This window comes from Schistocerca nitens, chromosome 4 (genome assembly GCF_023898315.1).
Source record: "Schistocerca nitens isolate TAMUIC-IGC-003100 chromosome 4, iqSchNite1.1, whole genome shotgun sequence".
Lineage (NCBI taxonomy): Eukaryota > Metazoa > Arthropoda > Insecta > Orthoptera > Acrididae > Schistocerca > Schistocerca nitens.
In genome coordinates this window covers 346,654,793-346,682,684 of record NC_064617.1, presented here as the reverse complement: position 1 = coordinate 346,682,684, position 27,892 = coordinate 346,654,793, and the positions used below count along the sequence as shown (strand labels likewise).

At 40.7% G+C, this 27,892-nt stretch overlaps 1 protein-coding gene across 1 annotated transcript in view; it reads left to right on the top strand.

The window, feature by feature from the left end:
* The window catches only part of LOC126252832 (transmembrane protein 272-like), a 47,093-nt gene extending 22,721 nt beyond the window's left edge, over window positions 1–24,372 (top strand). The window contains exons 3-6 of the mRNA XM_049953774.1: window positions 5,306–5,416; window positions 5,524–5,646; window positions 17,706–17,846; window positions 23,141–24,372. Coding sequence (XP_049809731.1) covers window positions 5,306–5,416; window positions 5,524–5,646; window positions 17,706–17,846; window positions 23,141–23,325 — 560 coding nt within the window. The 3' untranslated portion in view covers window positions 23,326–24,372. The remainder of the gene's footprint in view (window positions 1–5,305; window positions 5,417–5,523; window positions 5,647–17,705; window positions 17,847–23,140) is intronic.
* Window positions 24,373–27,892: the final 3,520 nt, after the last annotated feature.

Sequence of the window (27,892 nt, the reverse complement as noted above, 5' to 3'; positions counted from 1 at the left end):
CACTTGTTAAAAATAATTTGTTACTTATTTCAGGAAAGATGAACCATGATTGTTGTTAAACAATAAGAACAAGTGTGTGTTGTGACTGATTGAGGGGTGGGGAAGGTTGGGTGTCCTTATGGAGTACAGTGAGGTAATCTGGTGGGACACGCGTCTTTGTGTTGGCTTTATGGCTTCCATAATCCAGAAATCCCTAATGCCTCAAATTGTAAAGGGGCATAGATATGACAGTGATAGCATTCTGAATGATACATGGTGTTCTTGCACGAATGTCACAATAATATCTTGTACAGTGATGCCTTGGTCGTAATACCTCTGGTATTGCCCCTTCTTGTGGCAGTCCCAAATGCCACTTTTAAATAGGAAAAGTGCAGATTTAGGAGAACTCGTCCTTGAAGAGTGATAAAGAAGAGTGCTTCTTTATGCTGCTTGTTTGCCTTATGGTGGGGCACATCAGATGTCTGTCATATTTCCAAAGCAAATATTGGCTATAACAAATGGTCAGCACTATTGATTATATAGTACATGACTGATAATTTTGAATGTATGATTATTTTAAAGTACACTCTGAATGTGGATTTGATATATCACTACAGATTGCAGATGAAAGTTCACAAAGTGCATTTAATTAGAATTTCATCCCTCCTGTATCAAAGAGGACCCAAAGCTTTGCAGTTCAGGACTGAGGATATATAATGTTTTGATCATGATTTGTTCTTGACAAAATTTCAGCATGCTGTTCCCACAGAACTGAGCATTCTGAAACTCTTAAATGTGTGTGTGTGTGTGTGTGTGTGTGTGTGTGTTTTTAAATACTCCTTGCGGGGTTGTGCACATCTCTTTTGGTGGACAATAACAGGCTTTAACAGGCTTCTGCCAGTATGCTTAAAGGAAACTGGTGGGCTGAAACTTATTTTTAATACCCACTGATCTCCCTGGTGATATACTTTTGTATAATCCCCTACAGTATTCGTTTTACTGCAGCTTATATGCAGTTGGTGAAACTTCAAAGGAGATCTGTGAGTGAAAAGAACTTTACAGAACAGATTATGTGAACAACCATTCGCAAATAATTAAGATTACAGTACTGTTAATGATTTTTGAGAATTCTGTTTGGTACGAAGCCAGACTTCATGAAATGGAATCCAAGATGACATTGATAAGTTCTTGGGAAATTTCTCTCAAAGTGGTTTGTATAAGTGTCCTCAAAGCAATAGCAATAGATGAAGGATTGTGAGGAACAAGCTGCCCACCAGCCATATTCTAGTCACGTTTGATGAGCAACATGTGAGCCAAACAAGCTGGCAAGCCTAATGTTGGTACAACTTACTCTTTGACTGGGCATTGTACTGCTGGAATATGACATGGGGTGTTGCCCGTTACGAGGGCAGTACCTCTGGCCCTAAAACCTGCGTGGGGTAACGTGTTGTTAAAATCGTTGTGTCCAGCCTATCATATTCATTGTTTGTCATAATGCAAAGCAACATAGGCTATCGTATCGTGCTTAAAATGTAAGTGGAAATCACTGTTGGTCCGGTTAAAGACAGAATGTCCAAAAACATTACATCTTGCCTCTGTGTGTAGTGATAGCATTCAGATGTCCAGTGCAGTGTGGGATGTATGTACACCTTGTGACAAAAAAGTGAAGCACCCAGAAGGGAAGGAGGAAATGAAATGAAACTTATCAGGTTGAGAGAGTATATGGTGTTATTTTAGTGCTTACAAAATTGAGTCAAATATACAAAGAGCGTGGCAGTATTAGACCACTTATCAGTATTATGATTCACACACTGTTTTGGTCATTAAGAAGGCATTATATCCCCTCCTGAGGCAAGCTGACTCACAACTGCTGTAACTGGTCCTTGATATCCTGAACACTAGCACTGGAACAGAGTTGATGTCCAAGCTGGTGCCACACATTTTCTGTCAGGGACAGATCTGTGGATTTTGCTACCCACAGGTACTTCAACATCATGCAGGCAGTTCACAGAGAGACATATCGTGTGTTTAGGAGCATTGCGCTGTCAAAAAATGGCACCACAAAACTATCACATGAGAGATAACCCACGAGGATGCAGGTTGTTCATGATGTACTGTTGTGCTGTCAGAGTTCGCTCAATCACTATCAGCTATGACCTGAAGTCATACCCTGTGGCACCAACACCATGATGCCAGGAATAATACCACTGTGTGGCTCCGAAACATTCGAAGAATGAAACAACTCACTAAGGCTACTCATTTGGGGTATAGCAGAACTAAGATTAATTGCTGAACACAATGCAATGCCTTTTATTAACATTCCTTGTTTCCTGATCATAGAACCACTCCAGACGCAGCCAATTGTGTTTATCTTGTTAGCAGCAGCCTCCAAGTGTGACAGTAGTTCTGTAATCCTGCTGCTGCTAGTCTCTGACCAATGGTGCGGGATGACACAGTATGTTGACATGGAGTATATCATCTGCTCTCGAATGTCGGGTGCAGATGTGAAAAAGTTAAGATTTAATTTGTACACAATAAAGCTATTCTCACTGGTGGTAGTCAGACTTGGTTGACATGTACCTTGATGAGGCGAGGCCTCTTTCAAACTCTGACAGCTGCTGAAAACACTGTCTTATGAGAGTATGAAGCATCTCCGTATCCTTATATACTCTGCCAAGCCTGGTAACAACACTAAATACGATCAACACTAATGTACTCTGCTGGCCATTCTACTTGTCACAGCTAATTGAAACTCTAATGATTTATGTACCTGCTGATGGCATGTATGTGTATGAAGTTATATTGACTTCTGACCACGTCTTCTGGGTATTTCACTTTTTTATCAGGCAGCGTTGTTTGTCAACATTGGAAGACTACAAACTTAACCCAAGTCCAGCTCGCAGCATGTGGTGTTGAATCATCGAAATAGACTGGTCCACATGTGTAGCAGTGTTCCATAATAAGACACACGCTGTGGAACAATCTATACAGTCCATTACAGCAGTCAAACAGGGTAACAGCCATCTCATGGTTTGGTCACTTTGTAGAGATCCAGGATTCACCCATGCCTGTGTACTGTCAGAACTTGCTGATGTTGCACACTTTGACATCAAGGTATACTGGCACTTGCCTTCATGTCAAATTTTATTTTATAGCTCCTCATTGACAGAACATGAAATAATCCTGACTCTTCCAGTCATGAGTTTGTGCTGCTGGACATACTTATATGCAGTCTCTCCGCATTGCTGGTATGCTCTTCTACACGTTCACCAACTTTTGATTCTTTTGTGCTATTGTTTTTGAGTGTTATTTTTCACAACTATCAGTGTATGTTTTTCTTATGTTTGTATAAGGGTGATGTAAATGAAAATAACTCTCTCTCCTGTGGGGTTCCTACAATTGTCACTGCATCCCCTGTAGCTGTTGATGTTGGTTTATATCGCTGTGCTTCCTTACCTTCTCCTGTTTCTCTTTTTCTCATGGGCTTCTTTACCCCCATGTAACACGCGACACTCAGTTTTCCTCCTCCTCCTCCTCCTCCTCCTCCTCCTCCTCCTCTTCTTCTTTTTCTTTTTCTTCTTCTTCTTCTTCTTCTTCTTCCCTGAAGATGGTACATACAGACCTTCGGGCATCTGTCACCTATCATTCGTATTGTATGTCCATACTAGACAAGTTGCTGTTCTTCCATTCTGTCTGTGATCTTATCTTGCATCTGGGTCATTTCCCAATCATTGTATTTCTTGTGTGGTCTTGCCAAGGTGTTTTACATGGTCTTTCGAGGTAGTCCATTTCTACAGTAATAAAAATGAAAATATACATTTTACCCAACATTTTATACACTCAAAGACAAAAAAACCAACACACCACAAAGGAATTATCCAAACGGGACAGAAATTGGTAGAAGTGATGTACATCTACAGCCAAAAAAAAGTTATTACTATTTCATAAAAAGTGGATGATTTATTAAAGAGAAAGTTTAAAGAGAAAGTGCCTCACAAATTGAACAAGTCAGTAATGTGCTGGTTCACCTCTGGCCCATAAGCAAGCAATTATTCGGCTGGGCATTGACTGATAGTTGTTGGATGTCCTCCTGAGGGTTATCGTGCCAGTTTCTATGCAGTTGGCGTGTTAGATCGTCAAAATCCTGAGCCGATTAGAGAGCTCTGCCCATAGTGCTCTAAACATTCTTAATTAGGGAGAGATCTGGCAACCTTGGTGACCAAAGTAGGGTTTGGCAAGCACGAAGACAAGCAGTTGAAACTCTTCATCCTGTGCGGGTGGGCATTATCTTGCTGAAATGTAAGCCCAGGATGTTTTGCCATGAAGAGCAAGAAAACAGAATAGCATATTAGCGGCATACTACTGTGCTGTAAGGGTGCAGCAGATGGTAATCAAAGAGGTCTTGCTGTCAAATGAAATAGACCCCAGACCATCACTCCAGATTCTCACCCTGGGATTACATTTCACACTGCAAGAATTTCTACTGCTTGTCTTCGTACTTGCCAAATCCTGCCTTGGCTAACGAGGTCTCCAGATCTCTCCCCAGTTGAGAATGTCTGGAGCATTATGGGCAGAGGTCTCCAACCAGCCTGTGATTCTGACGATCTAATGTGGCATTTGAACACAATTTGGCAGGATATCCCTCAGATCAAACAAATGTATCAACCGAAGTCAAGCCGAATAACTACTTGCACAAGGGCCAGAGGTGAACTATCTTGTTATCGACTTGCTCAGTTTGTGAAGTTCCTTGCATTGAATAAGTCATAAAATTTTTCTGAAATCATAATTATTATTTATCTGTGCATGCACATCACACCTACAGATTTCCGTCCTATTTGGATAATTCCTTCTTGGTGAGCGGTTTTTGTTGCCCCCCCTCCCTTGAGTGTGTTAACAGAAATATTATGTATATAATTACATTGCTTCCCACGACAGTGCTTTGAAACCTAGCAGTTATACAGCACAGTTCAGCACAAGAAATCAAAAGTTCAGAAACCAGGAACGTATTCATTAAAAGTTAATGTGAGCAGTAATCTTCACAACATTGTGTGCCTTCTGTACAAGGAACTTAAACTATTGTGCTTGAATTTTACATTGTGTTACTCATAACTGTTGTATTTCTCTGTTAATCTGTATTTTGAACAATTTATTTTTAGCCTTGCTACCATTCCTGCAACAATACTAATTTTCTCACATTTTTTTACACACAGATAAAGAAATGTTAGGATGATGTGAGCAACAGTGCAGTTCGTTTTCTGTAGGCAGTTTTTTTTGTCTGAAATTGATAGCAGTATATGATAGACATCTTTTACTTTTTTCTTTGCAGCACCACCTCCATCTTACGATTCTTTGTTTGGCAGAGTGCGAGAAGCTCATAAAACTTCAAAAGGAATGTTAGATTTCTTGAAGAATGTTGTTCTGCTTCTGCTGGGCACAAGTGAGTTTCATAACCTTTGCATTAAAATATTTTTTCATTCCTTATTATGATGGGAACTTGTCCTAAAAGTAGTCATTTACATTGAATCATAAATGTTTTCTTTGCAGTTGGTTGCACTATAATTTTGGGAGTAACAATTGTCATTCCAATCTGCATGATTGTTATTGGTTCAATATACTTGTATGACTGTCCACAAGGAGAATACATACCCATATACCTTTTGGTTGGAGGTAAGCTATTAGACTTTAGTCATGTAAATTATATTGTCTTTGTTGTCATAATATTTGATGCTACTTTTAATTCATTTCGAACATTTCTTACAACTATTTTTGAAAACTGGGTGATAGTGTACTTTTTTTTATTTTGTTACCTTGACAGTGGTCTTTGCTCTTCAGCATATGATTTCAAATTATGCTATACTTTAATTATAATTGTTGGAAACACACTATACCTCTGTTTATGGGCAGTTGAAGAGTGACAGAGTGTGACCAGTTTTTATCTCGAAGCTTCCTATTTCATTGACTGACCTGGTGAAACTTTTTAGACAACATTGATCTGCTGTGCTTGCCCAAGATATCGAGTAGATGTGGGCTGTGTTTTGTTGTGCCTAGTGGGAGGCAGCCAGTGAGAAGAGTGTGTGGGATGGTCTACAGCAGTGGTCAGTAAAATTGTTAATCAACAGAGCCAAATCTGAACATACAGCCATAGAAATTTCTTTTGAGAGCCACAATTTTTAATCTGTAACTGTATAAGTAGCGTTATTAACTTAACTAGGGTACTCCTATGCCGGCCTTTGCTAAAAACGTCCTCAGTCTGGTAGAGTTACCTTCGCTGATGTTGACCCCATCCAACTTCTCTATTCACAATCATTTTGTAAACTTGTTTCGTCTCGCTCATTTCGTCCATAGTGTTGTATCTCCAACCAGCTCAACATTCATTTCACAATACTTGACACTACATTTTCCACTTCACAACACTCCCTAAGACTGACGTGCTAATCTTGACTTAAAATTTTAAGTCTTAGTTGAGCTAAAGGTATGTAGAGAGGAACTTGATATCATACTTAATAACAATTTCATTTATGGGTAAAATTAAACAGTAAGATATTCATAAAAGTAAATCATGATGATGACTGATAAACATGAGTGTTAACAATGGTTTGTATCTCCTTGAAAAGTTTGGCTAAGTCAAATTTAGGTGGGATAAGACAACTTCTCAATTCCTCTTGAAGTGGTTAATGTTTGAAAATGATTGTCTACATGACTATGTAGCCCCGAATAAGGATATAACAGCAAACACTAGTTTTTTCAACTGATTATGTGTCAGGAACACAACGCAAAAATAAGAATTGACCATACACATTGACATTTTATCTTTCTGGGAATGTATGTGCGTTACCGCACATGGTATTTTGTGGAAGAGCCACAGTCAAAGGACCAAAGAGCCATATGTGCGAGCCGCAGTTTGCCAACCATTGGCCTATGGCAAGCTTTTAACTAGATAATGGCTATATGTTCGAAAATACAAATTCTTTGTGTTGCATATATAGTCCTTCCTTCATTTCTTGTGTTTGTGAAATATTAATGAAATAATAAATCTTGGCTGTGTTTACAGATAGATCTGTTGTGATGATGGGCCAACAGGTTAGGTTGGATGCTAATAGTATCTACTGTGCCTGCTACAATTTTTGATACCTCCTTGGTAGACACATGTCATACTGAAAACCCTACTCCCCATGGTACTGTCCACAACATGTTTACCCGTTATCAAGTACACAAACTCAAATGACAAGGACACTTAAGTATGCTACGATCCCAGCTGTCCTCTGTACTTTGCATGAATACATACTGAGCCGTACTCCTTGCTCAACACCACTGCCCTTGACAAACAGCACTAACTAACACAAATTTCCTACAATTCTCAAGATTGTGGCACTGGGAAAACTCTGTTGACTAATCACAACAAACAGCAAAACAAAATCAAACTATGAGAAGGACACTTAGCTGTAACACTATTACAGTACCTCTTACTGTAAATCAACTACTCCGCCTGAGTACCTGCTCATAATTTCTACTTTTCACACTGAAAACAATGAATATTCCTTGACTGAACTCGACTTCATTTCTTCATTTCCTAAATCACTACATGTGGTTAACACCTGACACACTCCTAGACAATGAGTCACACCTCTTGCTCGTGATAAAATGTACTGCACACTAACAGTATTATTTGTGCCCCCACAGAACACTGCCTCCAGCTACTCATCACATACTGAACCTACCAATACAATTACACATTTGGCAAAAGATCCATTGACTCTCATTAATAATTTCAGTCAAACAAAAACATAAAGAAAAAGATGGCACTCGCCAAACTGCATGTTGATGCAGCTGCAACCTTGCAGTTGTAGTCATCTGCATCCACGGTTGATGGCTGTAGGCATTTTAGATCCTCTTTTGTAACTTCAGCTGAGCTGCTAATTTCCACAATAATACCCAAAAAAATATTGGCAGGACCTGTGGAAGATGGGGAAGCAGGTGAGGAGGAGCCATGAAAACAAATGACCAACTTTCTTTTGTACTTTGTTACTCAGTTAGACAAAATTAGCTGCATTATCAAGAAGAAACATGTGTATGTATCTGCCATAATTAATCACTCCTGATCAGTAAAAAAAAAAAATCCAGTCCTCCTCAAGTTGAGAGTCTAGAACAGGTCACGCCATCTTCAGGTACTTCGCGAGCACTGGCCAGCAGTGGCAAAAACACCGGTGCTCTGCTGTAGCACTGATGGGGTGGGAGAAGTTGAGGGATGCAGACAGAGCACTGTTGTGGCAGTGGTAGGAGAGAACATGTTGTGGCAGCACTTATCGAGGTCAGTCATGTTGTTGTTTGGTAAATGGAAATGGGCAAATCAGCATGCATCATGCGGCATACTGGTATTAAAACGAATAATAATAATAATAATAATAATAATAATAATAATAATAATAATAATGCCAATTTTGTGTACAGACAGAAAGAACAGTTCCAGTGCACTTCTTATTTTGCACTAATTTACAACATTCTTAGTAGTTTATCTTCAGCATCGCTTTGAAGCCACTAATTTTCCGATATTTAGAACAATCATTTTGGCAGTTGCGGTTCAAAGTATAGATTTCAACAAAGCATCAGGCAAACTTGACCTCATTTTTGTTTTGTTAATATTCATAATTGAAAACATTTGTTAACAAACGAATGTTGTTCCAAACATAGCGACACATTTCAGGGCAGGGATATGAGTCCTCAGGAATTCATGTTGATTAACACGTTTATAAAACGAAATCAAATCACCATTGTAATGGTAATAGTGTCTGTCAAAATTGAATCTCGCTGTACTTTTATCAGGTCAACCTGGAGATTGAAAGGGGCATCCTCTGGGTGCACCGAAAAAGATGTCATAAAAACTTCGAGTGCAGGTTTTGTTTGTTTTATTTCTTCAAATTATTTATGCAATGACTGTGATGCTTTGTGTACTCACTGATATGTTCATAAATACCTAAATTCAAGGATTTTAGATAGGGGAAAATTGTCCAAATTTCCTCCTTGAAGCCGACTTTTAAAAAGCAAAAGCTGCAATTTGAAACTTGCAATACGATTACATATAGTAGTGATGAATTTACTTTTCGATGAGAGATTTAAATTGAGTAAATACCTCATGATGTCTTTGATGAAAGCAAGGTCAGCAATCCATTGCTTAAAATCCAAGTCTGATTGTGGAGAACCTTTTATATCAGTGAACAGAGCAGTTTCTTGTCTCAATCCGAAAAAGATTGAGGCTTTTGAGCAACTTAACAATCATGCACTACAATAAAAAGGAATTTCTTTGTGAATTTATTAAACATCCTCCAAAAATCCTTTAAATTCCTGGTGATTCAAGTCTTGCTTTCTACAAAAATTGTCAATTTTTGCAACGTTATCCTTGATGGACATGAACTTGTGGAAAAATTTGGCACATAGCTATTCTTGATGTAAAAGGCAATGGATTGTCAAAATTTTTTTTCGTATGCCTTACAAAACCAATCCCTTCCAACAACATTGCAGTGCAAGGACCTCATCAGTTGCAATACTGTGTAGGTGCTCGAGTAACAACTGCATATTGTTAAAAACCAGCTCTACAGTTAGGATAATATCTTCCCTGGTTGTGGTACTTTTCAAAGAAATAACCTCCAACAGTTCCTCAGTAACTGTGAAATATTTTTTTACACCCCTTACGAAAATTGCAAGTTGTGTAACTGCTCCTTTAATTCTGCACTGTTAGAGAAATGGCATGTTCAGAAAAGCTTGAGACCTCAAATTGGTCCACCACGGATGGGCATTATTGCCTCCAGACACCCTGCAGAACACTCCTACAAATTGACCATCTGTAGAAGGTCTTCCACCTTTTGCAATTTTCAGTGCAACAATGTATCTTGCTCAAACTGCGCTTTCCATTGTGCAATTCAGTTCAGAAGTCTGTGGGACAGCAGCAATAATCAATTTTAAAATCTTAAGACATAAAACAGTCTCATAATTTAGTTTAGTTTAACGACAATATCTACAGAGAGATAGTGAAAGTTTCTATAGATATGAGTACAATTACAAAAAGGTATATTTTTGTTTTTCTTTTAGAATGAACAGTATTAACAAACTGTAAATAGTCTTCAAATTACACAATATTTCTTTGGAGCAAGTGCAGACATCTTTAGGTTGTTGAACCTTGCTGGTGGCTAGGTCGAGGAAATATTGCGGAATTTGCACAGCGTCATCTGGTGGCAAACCCCTGAAGACTATTTACAACATATCCACTGGGAAAGCTTGATAAGTCACAGTATAAACAAGGCTTACCCCTTCAGATTGTGGCAATTCTGATTTTAATTTAGTAATCCCCCCCCCCCCCCCCCCAAGGGTCTCAAGGTTCTTTTGTGAGTTAGTGCGTGGCGCACATGGGGCCCGAGCTATTGCAGCTCATTTTTCATTCCCTAGCTGCTTTTCTTTCTCCCTGCCCCCTCCGTCCCTATCCCTGCTCCTCCCCCATTGCCACCTCCTTTCCCTCTCTGTGTTCTGCTTTATATTGACCTGGCTCTTCCCCTGGTTTCCTGTATTGGTTGCAATTTTGTTCCTTTTGCCAGTTCTTTCACCCTTTTTGGCATTTTGGTCCCCACTTGAGCGTTGACCTCCACTTCAAAATTTCCTGTTTTTAGTGTGAGCCATATGGGGAAGAACTCCCTCCCTAGCATCTGCGGTGTGGATTCCTCTCCCCTCTTCCTTCCCCACTGTAGCCCCCTTCCATCCTGCTAAGTCACCAGCATGTGTAGCCAGCCCGTGTGGTGGGCCTGTTATGTACCCATACGGCTGCGCCCCCTGACAACACAGTTATCACACTACTGATACCTGAGCTGTTCCCTCCCCATGTATGCCAAGGAGTGGTTGCTTGTCTTCTTGGAGCATCGGAACTCCCAGCAACAGCCACCGTGCCAGACGGCCCTTGCTGTGACTGGGTGGTGCCCATGGGGAGAGCCCCTGGTTGGAGAAGGTGGTATCAGGGCAGATGTATGGCACATGAAACATATCAAGCTACAAAAATCTGGCAGTTCTCACACAGCAGTCTCTTTGAATGGTGAAGGATCCTTAAATGCTGTCTAGTATGACCCAGAAGCCTTCCCTTCCCTGGCTACCCCATGGGAGGAGGGCGAGGCTCGCAGTCCTGGGCTGAAACCTCTTCCCCATTACCTCGTCTGTACTAGGACAGACGGGAACACATTCACCACCACAAAGCCATTGTTTTTTGTAGAAACTATCGAGGACAAGTTTGGTGAAGTGGAGTGTATTAGTAAGATGCGGTCGGGCTCCCTGTTGATCGAAGCTTCTTCTGCCACCCAGTCCGCAGCTCTTCGTGCCTATGATTGTCTTGGCAACGTCCCAGTGTCTGTCACTCCTCACCAATCTCTGAATATGGTCCAGGGAGTCATTTTTCATAGGGACCTCATCCTTCAAACTGATGAGGAACTCCGGGCTAATCTGGAGTGGTGTGGTGTTAAGTTTGTTCGAAATGTGCAGAAGGGTCGCAAAGACAACCGCACGGGTACTGGTGCCTTCATCCTGGCTTTCGAGGTGGTTAGCCTCCCGGAGAAGGTCAAAGTTATGTGCTACAGATGTGACGTGAAGCCGTAATTCCCTCCACCTATGCGGTGCTTGCGTTTTGGGCATATGTCTTTCCACTGTACGGCAGACCCTTTGTGTGGTGACTGTGGCCACCCCATCCATGAGGGAACCCCTTGTTTTCCGCCATCTGTGTGTGTTAATTGTGCTGACCGCCACTCCCCTCACTCACTGGATTGCCCGGCTTACAAGAGAGAAGAGAAGATACAAGAATATAAGTCCCTGGATCGCCTGTCTTACACTGAGGCTTGCCAAAAGTATGAGAGATGCCATCTGGTGTCATTATCTTCAATTTTGCCTCTGTTACTTCCTTTCCTCCTCCTCCTCCTCATCCCTTGTCCTTAGCCCAGCCCCACCCCACTCTCCCCTCCATCTCCCCTGCCATTCCCATGTCCTCTCATCAGGGAGTCGCCCCCCCCCCCCACCGCATCCGAAGAATTCCCCCCCCCCCCCCCCCCCCCACCTTCTTTGGCATCTACTGGTGATCAGGCTCACTCCCGGGAACCCTCTCCCCGGCGTCTCTCAGGCCAGAAGACTGTTACCACTACTCGGCCACGAGGCGCACCATCTGTGGGCTCCAAGGTCGCCCGCTCTCTTTTGGTTCCCAATCTTGCAGATGCCTGTACTCCCCCTGTGTCCTGGTCCTCCTCCACCTCAGAAAGAGAAGAAGAAGAAGAAGAAGAAACGTAAATCCCAAGAGAAGGTGTCTCCGGTACCCCCAGAGGTGCCAACTCACCTCTCGCAACCTGAGTCTGACATCTTATTTATGGATATCACCCCATCCTTGTCAGTGATAACTACTGACCAAGTGACCTGTCCTCCTCCTCGGCTGCTTCATGCCTACCTTGGACTCATGCCACACGATCATCCAGTGGAACTGCAATGGCTACTATCGTCACCTACTGGAATACAACATTTTGTCTCCTCTTATTCAGCATTCTGTCTTGTTCTCCAAGAAACAGATTTCCGTGATGACCACTCTCCCATTTTACGTGGTTATTGGGCGTTCCGTCAGAGCTGTGCTGGCCCTGGGATAGCATCTGGTGGGGTCTGCACTTTGGTTCGCTCTGATGTCCTTAGTGACTGGATCCCCCTACGTACCACCTTGGAAGTGATTGTGGTTAAGAATGCAAATGACTCCGGCATTCACCATTTGCAATGTCTACCTTCCTCCAGGTAGGCCACTTGCTTATGTTGCACTATCTACCTTACTTCAGCAACTCCCACCCCCGTTTCTCCTCCTCGGGAATTTCAATGCCCACCATCTACTGTGGGGGAGTGTTACATCAAAGGCTCAGAGTATCCTAACCGACCAACTTATCACATACTTCGATTTGTGTCTCCTCAATGATGGTTACCCTACCCACTTCAGTGCCGATCATAGCACCTTCTCCGTTATTAATCTCGCGATATCCTCCCCTGCCCTCGTGGCTTCCCTACAGTGACCACTTCCCAATGACACTATTGTTCCCCTGCTGCTGCCAGGCAGACAGGCCCCCATGTTCAGCATTCTGCAGGGCCAATTGGCCTTTATACATGTCTGCTGTCCGCTTTGACACCTCCCTCTCGAATTCCATTGATGTAGCCGTGCAAGGCATCTCTGCTGCTCTTCTTCATGCTGCTGGCATTGCTGTCTCCCTATCCACAGGGCTGTCTCGTCATCGGCCGGTACCGTGGTGGACCAAGGATGTCGCAGTCGCTGTCCAGGACTGCCGACAGGTGCTGCAGTGATTTAAGCAACACCCCTCCCAGACCAACCTCCTCACTTTTAAGTGTCTTCGTGCTAAGGCTTGTTACATTATTAACTGGAATAAAAAGGAATGCTGTGAGTGCTATGTTTCCTCCCTGCGGACATATGCCTCTTTATCGCAGGTTTGGTTGAAGGTCCATAGTGTTCTGGGCCGCCAGAAACAGTCAACTGTCCAGGTCTGAACATCCAAGGAGCTCTGTGCACTTATCCATTGCGACACACTTTGTGATGGCATCGTTGTTCGCTTCCTATCCTCCTGCCTTTCTCCAGCAGAAACGCAGAGTTGAACAGACACCCCACCCCCCTCCATTTCATCCCGCACCATGTTGAGCCCTACAGTGCTCCTTTCACTGAATGGGAATTGGTGCAGGCTCTTAGCTCTTTACGAAACACAGCCAATGGGCCAAACTCCATTCACATTCAGATTTTTCAATACTAGGACGTTCCCCAGAGGCAACAGCTCCTCTGCGTCTTCAATCACATCTGGCTCATGGGTGCTTTTCTGTCACAATGACGAGACAGTATAGTTACCCCTGTCCTTAAGCCCGGGAAAATCCCAATGTCTCTCGACAGCTACCACTCCATTAGCCTTACAAATGTGCTTTGTAAACTGCTTGAAAGGATGGTCAACTCCAGATTATGTAGGGTATTCAAATTTCGGGGCCTTTTGTCACCATATGAGTGTGGCTCTCGGGCAGGGTGATCTCCAACTGACCATTTACTCTGATTGGAATTAGCCATCCGACAGGCTTTTACTCACCGCCGGCACCTTGTCGCAGTGTTCTTTGACCTACATAAGGCGTGTGACATGGCTTGGCACCATCACATATTAGTTACCCTCCACGACTGGGGCTTCTGTGGTCCCCTTCTGATTCTTATCCGCGAGTTTTTATCTTACCGACTCTTCAGAGTTCGAGTTGGCACTTCACTCAGCACACCTCAGATTCAGGAGAATGGTATCCCACAGGCTTCTGTGCTAAGTGTTACGCTCTTCCTCATTGCCATAAACGGGCTTGTGATCTCTGTTGGGCATCTGGTTACCCCGGTGTTGTACGTTAACAATTTTTGCAACCGGTGCAGCTCCCGCTCGATGGCTTCTGCCGAGCGCCAGCTCCAAGGTGCTATTTGACGGGCCTCTACTTGGGCCACCGCCCACGGCTTCCAGTTTTCCTCCTCCAAAACACAGGTTATGCATTTTTGTCGTCAACCCACAGTACATCCTGATCCAGAACTTTATTTAGGCAACCAGCTCCTTGATGTTGTAACACAGTCCCGTTTCTTGGGCCTTATTTTTGATAACAAGCTGACATGGCTGCCCCACATTTGTCACATAAAGACTACATGCATGCAGAAGCTTAATGCTCTCTGCCTCGTGGCCCACACGTCTTGGGGTGCAGATCGTTGCACTCTTCACCATCTTTACTGTGCTCTGGTTTTGTCCAGACTCGATTATGGTAGTCAGGTTTATGGCTCAGCAGCTCTTTCCACTTTGAAACTCCTTGACCCTGTCCATCATTGTGGGGTGCGTCGGGCTATTGGAGCCTTTCACATTAGTCCTGTTGATAGTCTCCGCACAGAAGCAGGGATTCCTCCTCTACACATTCAGCGGAGCCAGCTCCTTGTTTCTTACGCAGTCACCATTCACAAACTCCCTGACCATCCTGTATGCTCTGTGCTCTTCGTCAATAAGGGATGTCTCTCTCCTAACACCCACCCACGGGTGGGATTGCCGGTTGGCATGCATCTCACTATTCTCTGCCGGGATCTCCATCTGCACTCATTGGACAGAGTTCCAGGGTACCACCATCCTTTATACTGATGGTTCTAAGACTACTGATAAGGTGGGATATGCTTTCACATTTCCTACCAGCTTCGAGTACCATTTGTTGCCAGGATCATGTAGTGTATTTACAGTAGAGCTTCTAGCCCTCTTTTTGTTTCTCAGGCCTCTCTCCATAGTGTTTTAATTTGTTCAAACTCCATGAGCAGCCTTCAGGCTATTGATCGATGCTACTCTCATCACCCCTTGGTCTCTGCCATCGATGACCTTCTCTCTGCCCTTAAGCGTGCTGCCTGTTCAGTCGTCTTTCTCTGGGTCCCGAGTCATGTGGGCATCCCAGGGAATGAATTGTCTGACCATTTGGCTAGAGAAGCGGATACGTGACCCCCTTTTCCTTTCACGATTCCAGCTGCAGGTATGCAGATCTGCGTCAAATCTCTCTTTGTCCAACAGTGGAGTGCCATCTGGAACGCTACTGCTCATAGTAGTAAACTCCGCACAATCAAGAAGTCTACTGCTGTTTGGGGCATTTCTTTCCGCCCCTCTCGGATGCAGTCCACTATTTTAAGTCGTTCGCATTGGCCATACCCGGCTCACCCATTGTTTCCTTCTACGTAACGACCCACCCCCACAATGTGGTTGTGGCACCAGACTGACGATATTTTGCATACTGGCAGCGTGTCCCCTTGTTTCGGCCCTGCTTCCTTAAATTTAATATTAGTGGACGATCCATGGATGGTAGACCTGGTCCTCGGTTTCCTCCCTGAAAGTGGTTTTTATTTCCAGATATAAGATCCTCCTTTCGTCTTGGAGCAGGGGCGGGTTGGTTGTGATTGGGACTCCTTTTGCAGTCTTCACAGTCTGTGACCCCATGACCACCCCTCCCCTCCCCTCCCCCCTTTTTCCAGTTGTCAGATTTGGTCTCACATTTTATGTTTATGCTGTGTGTGTTTAATGTTCATTCTTTTATAATGTGACTCCTCTGACTGAATCCGTTCACTTTTAGCAGACTCTTTTTTTTCTTATGTGACAGCCTTTGGAATCGCGGGACTGATGACCTCACCGTTTGGTCCCATACTCTCTTTTAATCAATTAATCATTAATTTAGTAACCAGTTCACTTCAGTCTGGTCCAACAATCTCCTCCTGTGGTGAAGAAAGTTTATTTTCATAGTGACGGCGCACTGTCGGTGCTTTGATACTCATGGTAGAATGGCATATTAGGCGCAGTGCTTTCTGGTCAGGCTTTACAAATGAGAGGATTAAAAAATGGCACAACTAAAACCGAACCATTTCTGTTCATGCTGAACGCTCGCAAGACAGGTTAACAGTGTCTCATTTGTTAAGATTTCGAATGGATACTTCAGTGCACCGAAGACGATGCGAGAGCGAGCGCTGTCTGTCACGCACATGCTACTACAGCCACTACAAGGGAGGAAAGAGGGGAGGGAGGGGAAAAGCACTGGTGTCACTCTGCGCGGCACCGGGGAATGCAAGCACTAAATATTCGTGTTGGCGTGTTCTGTCTAAAGATCTGTTTCCAATGCAGTCTCGTACAACTATCAGAACATTAGAAGATTGCTCCGCTCAATACTAGACTGCACGCATTTAAGATATTTGTTGCAAGTTAATAACAGGGGGCTGGTTGTTGGTTGAGTGCACCATAACCAAATGAGTGCTGACACAGGTATCTAACTTCTGGGACATGGATTGGAAAGTATCCACTAAAAATAGAATAGCGGAAACCTTAGTAAACATGACTCAGGTTATCACCTAAATAAGGTCTGTAATGCTGCCTTACATTTGCCTAAAGCCTAGCCATAGCAGACGCAGATGCCAGAGTTTTACTATTAAGTACGAAGATTTAACAGTAGGATAGACTTGGAAATGCTACGTTTTTGGAGAGAGCCAGAACAAGCAGAGTATGCAGTTGGTGTGTGAATGAATATGCCTAGTTCACAATTGGAACCCATGGAAGTGCAGGGGTAGCACACAAGACTCAAATTAGTCACCAGTCCATGAACACATTTAATAAGAACTTGATCTGCAGTTTGCTCTGCATGTGTTCCATTGCACACTGAGAACTCATTGTGCATTATGTTAACATGTTCTTTTTAGGTGCAATAGAAATTGTATTTTTTGTTTGTCAGAAACAGTGCATGTTTCGAGGCTCAGTGAATGATTATCGATGTCATCTGACCAGAAAGAGCTGGGTTTCAGTGACTGTCCCATCTAAACCCTTGGCTCTCTTGAAATTTATCCTGGAGCTGTGCTATACATAAATTTCATAATTATCTAATCTCAATGTACCTTTCTCAGCTTAAATTTCTGAACCTTTAATGCTCTTCTGTTTCTTACTTTTTCACTCTCATTTCTTTATAAAAGCGTATTAGCTCTGCATAATAGGTCATAACCTTTGAATAATAAATGTACATGAAACCAGATATGGTTAATGGTATCACAGAGTTCATCCACCAGTGCTGCAATTTTCCCCTTTCGGCTATCAGTGTAAAGGCACTAGAGTTCAATTTCCTTGAGAAATATGATGGCTTTCATGAATACTAATAATTGTGTTTTGATCTAGGTGGTTTCGGAGTTTTGAAACAACTCCTCCATTTATCAGCCAGAGTTCGACAACGGGAGGAAGAACAAGAGGAGGAACGTGTGAGACAGTCTCCAACACAGACACTTCTAAACTGTTTCATGTTGGGCTGGTTCATCATTGGTAATTGCATTTATTAACATAAAATTAGAAATTTCCCTTATAGCATTTCCATGAAACTTCGCTGCTATAAGTGCTTTAGAATAATCTAAAATGTTAAATTTGAGAGGCTCCCTCCACCCACATCTCCCTCCTTTTGAAAATACTTCAGTGCTGCAAGTCTTCAACAATTTTATTATTGAAGTTTGAAAAGTTTCCATTGCAGTTTCCAGTTCCTTGATTGTTGATCACATTAGCATAATTTTAATAGTTATTTATAGAGACATCACTATGTTAGAAGTGAATTCTCTTGTCAATACTTGAGTATTGTTTGTCAGTCAGGAACCCTTATTGAATTGGACCAACTGAAGAATTACAAGAAAGATTCAGGAAAGAGCTGCAAGCAATATCATGCATTTGCTGAATCAGTGAGTGCTCAGAGATGCTAAATAAATTGAAATAGAATATCTTACAGTAAAGATATTCAGCATAGAAAACCATTCATTGGCAAATAATGCTGATGTGTTTAACAGGACAAAAATTCGTTACCAGCAACATGAGTGAAATGCAATATGCCACTTTTCCATTTACATTGGAAACATGCAGAAGAGGAAGTATGACTTCAAAAATAATACAGTACTGACCTTTTCGGTATTTTAGACCTGTTTGAAGATGATGATTTATCTATAGTTATAGTGGATGGCAACTGGAAAGATAATATTCAGTGCTAGGTTAGGTTGTATTACTCCTACCTCCAACAAAACACACACACACACACACACACTTTTATCTTGTTAGGACTGTAAATGAGAGAGAGTTATTTCCAGCAGCAGATATGGTAGCACAGGCATCAATCAACATTTGCTGTTAGCCCACCCATATGTGATAGCTGTAACTTCTGCAAAAATATAAATAATAATTATTAAGTCTAATAGCAAGTTGAATATTATAAAAGAAATGATTGTTCAGTCTAGTCAACAGAAATGACATAAACACTAAGGTTTATGCATGTTTGTATTACTCTGGTTTTTATTGCAGTTTGCATCTGGATTAAAGATGGTGGAAAAAGTTGGCATAAAATGTAATAGTCCTACAGTTGGTTTGGAAATGACAGATAATGGAGATTTTGCATGATATGACGAGAGTGGCGCCACTAATCCAGTGAGACACTGGTGCTTTCTTATTCCTAGAATGGTGAAAAAAACATACCATTTGCAACATTACTAATCCAGTGAGACACTGGTGCTTTCTTATTCCTAGAATGGTGAAAAAAACATACCATTTGCAACATTAAAGTTAAGAATAGTTGTACATAATGTGAAACTGACCTTCTTGAATGAAAAGAATTACTACTCACCATCACACCTTGTGTGAGAATTATTCATATTGACTCGTCAAGGTTATACTGGATTGGTTATCAAGTAGATATAACAGCATAATGTGGTGACACACCCAGAAGTAAGGTGGACTTAAATTTACCAGATATGTCCTCCGTTGCTGCCAAGAAATTGTAATAGAGGTAATAATGTGTTTTCTTAGATGTAGCCTTAGTCATCGTGGCTGGGTCTGTCTTGTGCCGCTCGGCATCCACGTTGCCGTTGGGCCATCAGAGACCCGACATGGGCAAGTGACAAGGGAGGATCTCTGACAGTCCACTGAGGAACAGCAATGTAGCTTCCCAAATAGGTTACACATGTGGCAGATCAAAATCACCGATTCTTAAATTTCTCGGAAACTGTTAGATAGTGAACTTGGTGTGTGTGTGTGTGTGTGTGTGTGTGTGTGTGTGTGTGTGTGTGTGTAGACTGTCAACTCATTTGGTCCAAAATACCTTCAGTTTATTACAGAAGTAGTTGTAGGTATCTCTGTAGGGAACACGAGTTTTTTTCACAAACAGAGAGGGAAAAAAGAAAACTAATTAGTATAATTTGTGTGTGGTGGACATGGCAGTAAAAATGCTGGAAGTTCAGAATTAAGCATTTTCTTGTATCTGCATCATCCCACAGTTTTCATTTTATTTTTTTGTGAAAACACAATTTGACTTATTGTTGCACAACATCATAACTAATAACAGGAAAAAAATAATTTTATTTTATGGCCAAAGTCTGTGTTATTTTATGACCAAAGTCAGTTTTTTTTTGTTGAAGTTGGCATTTTTTTGCCAAAGTCGTTTCTCCATCTGCCTCCTCCTCCCCCCCCCCCTCCCCTCCAGAGTATATCCTAAGGTGTTAAGCTTTTTTCCGCCAGGATCCATCTCCAATAGTAATTGTTCTTTTGGGAGCAATACTGTACACCTTCAATGTAATTTGCACATCAGTAACGTGGTGGATACTTCTTCGGAATCAAATACTTGGCTTAATGAGCCACCACAATGTACACTTCTGAATAAAGGACTATTGGCACAGAACATGCACCAATGGCTATATTGCTTAATTTGTGGAGGACAAATTACACCATTTGAAAAATATGGTGGCTTGGTAACCATATTAATTTTCATACCAATGAGAAGTGGTTGTAGTAGCAGATTTTGCCAGGAATCTGATAATTTATATAAGCAATTTTCACAAATGGTAAATACGAATTGCTTATAAGTAATTTCATAAAAAAACATTTTAATTTTAAATCGACTTTGCCAGAATGTAGTAGTATCGAAGAAAGACATTGTGGTTAAAGCGAGTGTTTCCCATGGAACTGGAATTCCAGCTCTTATTTTGGAAGCTGCTTCTCTTGCATCATTTACAATTTCGTTAATCATCGGGACATTTTCACTTCTATCAAAAATATAGAATTCTGGCAGTCTATATGAATTTAGCATGAAATTGAATTTTGAATATCTGAATTGCAGTAAAATATCTTCTCGTATGGTTTGTGGTACTTCTAATTCATACACATCTAAAGCATTTGTAAGTCTTCCACAAACAGCAATTCATGCAAGTTTGTACAAACTGTCCATTATACAGAAATGTACTTACTGTTTCTGGCAGCTCGTCACAGACAATAGACGTTTTCGACGTGTAGTCAGAGGACATACTGTGAAGACAACAATTTTATGCCCCTTATATACTAGATTGGTTGTTAAGCAATTTCAGTTATCAATACTTACATGTCTGTCACTCCAAAAAGACAACTTTTACACGCGCCAACCTTTTGCTGGCGTGGGTGCTTGCTCAGATAATTGTCCTAAAAGGACAAATTATCTCGGCGGGACAGTGACGCCGCCATCGCGACCTTGGGACCCGGGGGGCCCCTTTTTTTTATCAGTTGCTGACCCTCATGAATCGAAACATGACTGCGTCGCGTCGTTTCATGATTCGAGGGTCAGCAACTGATAAAAAATATGTAGACAGGACAATTTCAGATTCTTCCTTGAAAGTACAGAAGACTTAAGATTGACTGCTGTGGTTAAATGCTTCATTGTACAATAGTCTTCACAAAGTCTCTCTGAGTGCAGCATAGTCAACAACATGTCATGAGTACCCAAGAAATTCTTGAGAATTTGCCTTTGCATCATGCATTTCTTGAGTACGATCATGGACCATCCCTAGTTCTGGCAGGGACACGTACACTGTTAGCAGTTGCAATGTCTGTCTGTCCACGATCATAAGCACTCAAATGGTGTCTTGCGGATATGTTGCCATACCACATAGAATGCCGCACTAATTGGTTCCACAACCTCCTTCCTCAAACACCATGCTGCGTGAATTGTCGAATACATACAGTGTTCGTGCGAAGGCTTCATTGCAATTAACATGTCTTGCCCTGTACATTTCCTTTCACTGTCATTGGTCAGGCGTTCTGTGGCAGTTGTCAGCTGATCCATAGCAATTGGCAGCCGTTCCGTAGCAAGTGTTAATTGTTCCTTAGCAAGTGTCAAGCAGTATAGGTATACAAATACTATGTACTTGTCCTGATTTTCCTTAAGACTTGCTTCCATTATCAAGTGTAGTGTCAGAACCACCTATGTAGTATCTTTATCTTTCTGAAAGCTAAGCTGATTGTCATCCAACAAATTCTAAGTTTTCTTTTATTCTTCTGTATATTATTCTTGTCAGCAATTTCGGTGAATGACTTGTGAAGCTGATTGTGTGGTAATTCTTGCACTTATTTGACCTCCCTGTCTTCAGGATTATGCAGATTAATTTTTTTTCCAAAAGTTTGATGGTATTTCTCCAAATCATTCCTGAGTATACCACCTTCTCTTGTGATTTCGAACAAAGTATTCACTATTACTAACTGAAATTTATTGCAGAAGTCAATTAGACAGTTGTTAAATGTTATAAACAAACATTACTTTACCTTTTTATGTATTCCAGAATGAAATTTTCACTCTGCAGCGGAATGTGCACTGATATGAATCTTCCTGGCAGATTAAAACTGTGTGCTGGACCGAGACTCGAAATCGGGACATTTGCCTTTAGTGGACAAATGCTCTACCATCTGAGCTACCCAAGCACGACTCAAAACCTGCCCTCAGAGCCTTTTTGTGTGTTGTTGAACAGTCCTCTGATCATAATGCAGGAGAAATATTCAGTAATTGATCTGAAGATGAGCTTGGGCTAAGAACTGTTAATGTCGAAATAGTTAATTGTGTAAAATTGACATGGTCAGTGGCTTTATTTGTTTTGGCCCCTCTCTTGTGTGAATGATATTTTACACGGACTTTGGAACTATTCTGCTGAAAATACACAGTGTAAATTTTGGCAATGATTTATGAAATACTAAAACAAATGGCCAGCTGGGGTGGCCGAGCGGTTCTAGGCGCTACAGTCTGGAACCACGCAGGTTCGAATCCTGCCTCTGGCATGGATGTGTGTGATGTCCTTAGGTTAGTTAGGTTTAAGTAGTTCTAAGTTCTAGGGGACTGATGACCTCAGAAGTTAAGTCCCATAGTGCTCAGAGCCATTTGAACCAACTAAAACAAATAATGAAATTTGCTTGGTTGTGTAACTATCCTCTTCCTGTGGTCTTCACGGAATAGATTGAGGTAAGAGTCTGTAACTATTTGCAAATGAGACACCGAGACACGCTATGAATGTAGATGTTGATAATAAATAAAAGGGTTTTCATTGGGTTTATTTTTTAATTTGAAGTTAAACAAATTTACATTCATGGGTAAGACATTATGTAAGCTTCAACTAGATTTCTCCAGTAATGAGTGTTGGTGGTTGCAGGTTTTTTAAGAGCATGCTTTTGATGTTCTGGTTGTAGACATCATCTTTAGTATAGGGACCTGCTCTTTTATGATTCATGTTGCATATTAATATTACTTATGCGTGATAAATTTTGTGTATCCAGACAGTAATCAAAATGTTTTTCAGGATCGATGTGGGTGTATAAGGAGTATGAGCCAAATTATGAACCAAAAATGGGAAAATACTGCAACCGTACACTGTACCTGTTCGCTTTCTGGCTCATCACATCAGTGTATATTGTTCTTGCCATCATAATAATTTGTTTGTGCAGCATTAGCGTTGCATCAGTTGCCTTTCAAAGGGAGATGTAATGCTTGTGGTGTATATTGGATATGCAATATGGTAAGCTGGCCATTGCAGCATTACCAGAAGTATTTCCTGAAAAGCTTTTTAATCATTACTGTACAAAATCTTTAACTGCCATTAAGCCTTGACATTTTGAAATCTGTGATATGTCTTACTGTATTAGCATTTAGCACTTGTGCTCTTTAACATAAAATCTACACATTGAAGATCTGAAGAAGCACTACTTATGGACTTGATCGTTTCAGTGTAATTTTCGAGCCAATATTTCCACTTCATAAACTGTTACTGCTATACATTTGCTTGTTTGGATCTTGTACTTATGTGAATTGTGGTTCAGAATTTATGCAATTTTCTGGCTGTGAACAAGAATCTATATTTGCTGGAAGTAAGATAGTGAAGTCTTCTAAACTTTGAATCATAGAAATTGTACCACAGATAAGAGCAGAATATTTCTGCCATGGAAAGCTGATGAACTTTAAGGATCTGCATTGTTTTGAACTTGAAGCAAAGCAGCATTTGTATTTGCTACCAATAACATGTTGCTGCTTGTGCTATAGATTTTATTCTGACCATGCTGTGTTGAACAGTGGTTTATATGAATCAGGGCTAAACAAACACACACCACACACACACACACACACACACACACGCACACACACACACACACTCTTCCATACTTCCATACAGTATGTGGAGGCAAGTAAATTTTATAAAAAATAGAGAGCTACTAAATGAATACTGACTGACTGTGTACTGCCAATATTTCAGTGTATTTGCCTAAAAGCTTGTAGCTGAAAGGCACTTAAATTGATCTTATGAATAAGAATGTATAGATAGCATGAATGATCAGTTTTAAGTAAAGGTGACATGAATTTGCCTCCAGGCAGCCTTAATGGGTAACATGTTCTCAATATTACCTATGTTCTATCTTTACAGTGAATCTTGGCAATAAAGTTATATTTTGCTGTGTGTTGTTTTTGTTTCTACCATATAAAGCACTAACTAAAATTGGGTATTAGGCAACACTCCATTAAATTCTACCTGTAATTTGACAGATGCCTGTTTATTTTATTTATTATTATACCCATTTTGATATGCTTGACTTTCAAAGATATTGTAGTGCTATTTTCAAACAGTGGTGTTTAACGAACACAAAATGTAAAAAACTTGTAATCTTTTCTACAGATGTAAAATTGGCTGCATATTGTTTTTATATGTTTACATTGTTCTATACTGAAAAATGATGGAATTACTAAAATGTTATATTTCGTTGTATGTTATTGAGCTGGTCTGACCCATATCTTTACAATATGATCTGAAGAAATATTGAAACTACTAATTGTCAAATTAATAAAACATTTTTAAGTTGTTCTGTCGTACCTGTGAAAAATAGGAAATGAAAGTTTGTAACGAAATTTGTTCTGTATCAGTAATGATAAAGATGACAACTAAAGATAGCCTCAACAATTAAAAGAAAAGTATCTGATATAAAGTAAGTTTGAAAGTAGAGATGAAAATAATTTTTTAAGGAAACTAAAATTTACAAATTGTTTGTTTTAATTTGAGACAACAAAATGGCTCAGATGTTGCATAAGATTAAAAAAAATTTCTTGGTTATTAGTAAAGGGGACACCCATATGTGTGTTACAATTGGCCACCTCCTAAGGTGGCCCCCGCTCCCTGTGTGGGTCATTTTCAGATGGGGAACCTGCCCCCCCCCCCCCCCCCATTTTTATTACATATTAGTACTCTTCACCAAAAAATACATATGGTTCACTCAAATCATTGTTTCCTATTCAGGTAAAATCTTTTTATTTCAACAGTTGACATTGATGGTCAGACATTACTTGAGTGTTGCAAATGTTATTGTCAGTACAAATGTAGGTAGACATTGACATTTCTGGCAAAAAAGCTACTTGTGCGATAACATGGTCTTCTGTTTTTCTACGAGGTTGATTGTGGCGAGACCCAAAAATGCTAGAGTTCGGTGACTGCCCTCGAACCCCGCCATCAGGTTCATTGATTTCAGTGTGTGTTACACACACACACACACACACACACACACACACACACACACACACACCAAATAAATACTCTCATGCTCAGCATCCCACCATGCAGCATGCCCTACCGCGGGGGGAGGGGGGGCAGAGCCTTTAATAAGCCTGAACACTAAACATCTTCGCACCACTCCTCTCTGGAGTTTGTTATGGCACAGCTGGCATATTTGTTATATTTGTTCGAGAGAAGATCAAAATAATTTTAATTTATGCAAAGCTGCAAGAAATTTGGACACTGCTTTTTCTCCATATGCTGATTGTTTTGCTGAGAGGCCATGGTCCTGTGTAACTATTCATCGTGTTGTATAACAGTTTACTACCGAAGGTAGTGTGACATAGAGTAACTGCAATGGGGGAACATCAATAATGAAATTTCAGTACTAGCTATGGTGGCTCATGATTCACACACAAGTACCTGAGACACATTGTAGCAATCTGGTCCCACACAAATGTCTGGACGATCCTACAGCCTCTCCCCATGCATCAAGAACATCATGGGAATGATTATCAGAATCGGATGTGCTTTTTATTTGTTGAGCATTTGCGCAGCTACAAAATAAAAAAAAAAAAAATTCCTTTTGTCAGGTAATGTTTTCTGACAAGTCAACATGTAGGAATCATGGTGAAGTGAATTGTCATAATATGCATTATTGTAATGTGAAATACCAACACTGGATATGTGATGATGTGGGTCAGCATCCTTGGTCTGTTAACTTTTGGTGCAGTATCACAGGCAACAAAGTAATCAGCCTCTTTGTTGCAGAAAGCACATTGAACGGGGAATCATATTGTAAGTTATTGCAAAATGAGCTGTCAATTCTGTTGGAAGACACACCCCTCGTAGTGAGAGAGACAATGTGGTTGCAGCATGATGGTTTTCTAGCGCATTGCTGCTCAAGAGCAAAGAAGCATTGAATCGTGATTACAGTGGTCGTTTGATTGATAGAGGTCGTCCAGTAACGTGGTCTGTCGAATCACCTGGCCTTATGTTGCCAGATTTTTTTCCTTGTGGGATAAAGTATGTAGAAGTACCTACTACATGACAGAATGTGCCACAAATGCTTGCTCAAACATTCCACCAGAAATGCTTTTAAATTGTGTATGTGCATTCCACATACTAATTAATAAATGTATCAAAACAGAAGATTGACAATTTGAGCATTTATTGTTAATTACAGTAATGGTCAGAGGCAAGGATCTCAAGCACCCTCATGGTGAGAGGCAATGGGACTTAGTCATCAAGTATCCCTATGGGAACAGAAAAGTATTACATTCACATTGTTGTTCCTAAACCACGCTAAATGTAGTTTCTAACGAGACATTGAAATGGCTAACCATATTGTACTGTACAATCAGATTTGCAAGATATGTTATTATTAATGAGAAAATATTTTATTGATTATTGCTTTTGGTTATTATTTAACTTTTAAGGTTTGCCGTGGTTAAAGTTCATTAATAGAAATTGCGTCTGATGTATTTTCATTGGATTCAAACCTACACACATAATATGCCATTTACTAACTTGCCACACGATTATTGCACTGATTCTTGAATGAATTATTGGAATTGATAATACTTTCTGCCTTAGCTAGTGTAAGAGAATGATTTTAAAATCTGGGGATAACACGTCTGTGGTGGGTCCTAACACACATCATCGTAGACAGTCGTCATAATACAAAATTCCATGTGAAATTTCCCACCAAAATTAAATAGCAAACAGTTTGGATTAACTTCAATCTTCATTTAGTTTCTATCATACTATTTGACTGAGAAAATAATTGCAATGTTTCTTCGTCACGTGTAGCCAGGCCAGCAGCACAAAACTTATTTGAAGTCCATCTATTTGGAAAAACCCCTTAAAATATTGGCTGTGCCTGATCAATCTAGTTCTGTGAAAGAAAGTATTATTATTTGTTGTGCTGATAAGAGTGCTGTTGGAAAGAAAAATGTCTAAATTTAATTTTGCCGCTAGATTGTTTTACTGTTGGCGTGCAACAAATGCTGAAATAATGCAGATATTTGACACAGGGCATACAAACTATAGAATGAAGGCATGAAATAACCTGTTTTAAATAATTACCCATTTTAACAGTTAACAATATGTATAAGGTTACAGACCGGATATGGCTACGCAAGCTTTTATCACATCTACGAGAATAAGAGGGGAGAAAACAAGAGAAAAGGAGCATCCATTGTCTCCTCTATATACATAGAAAAATCATAGATAATCATTAATACAATTACCATAATATATCTATATGACACATCATCTGTATATCCATATGACATCTTCTAATTTCATAGTCTTATATATATTTCACCAAGTTGCATTTTATAACCACACGGGGGGGGGGGGGGCATCCATAAAGCCCCCCCCAAGAATGACCTTGCACATGAATTAATTGAGGTTGTAGCTGTAATTTGTATTACACTTTTCCACACAGATTATTCGGATGTTCATGTGGAACATGCGCACAATTGGTTCATTTATTGTTCTTTCATTTAATAACAT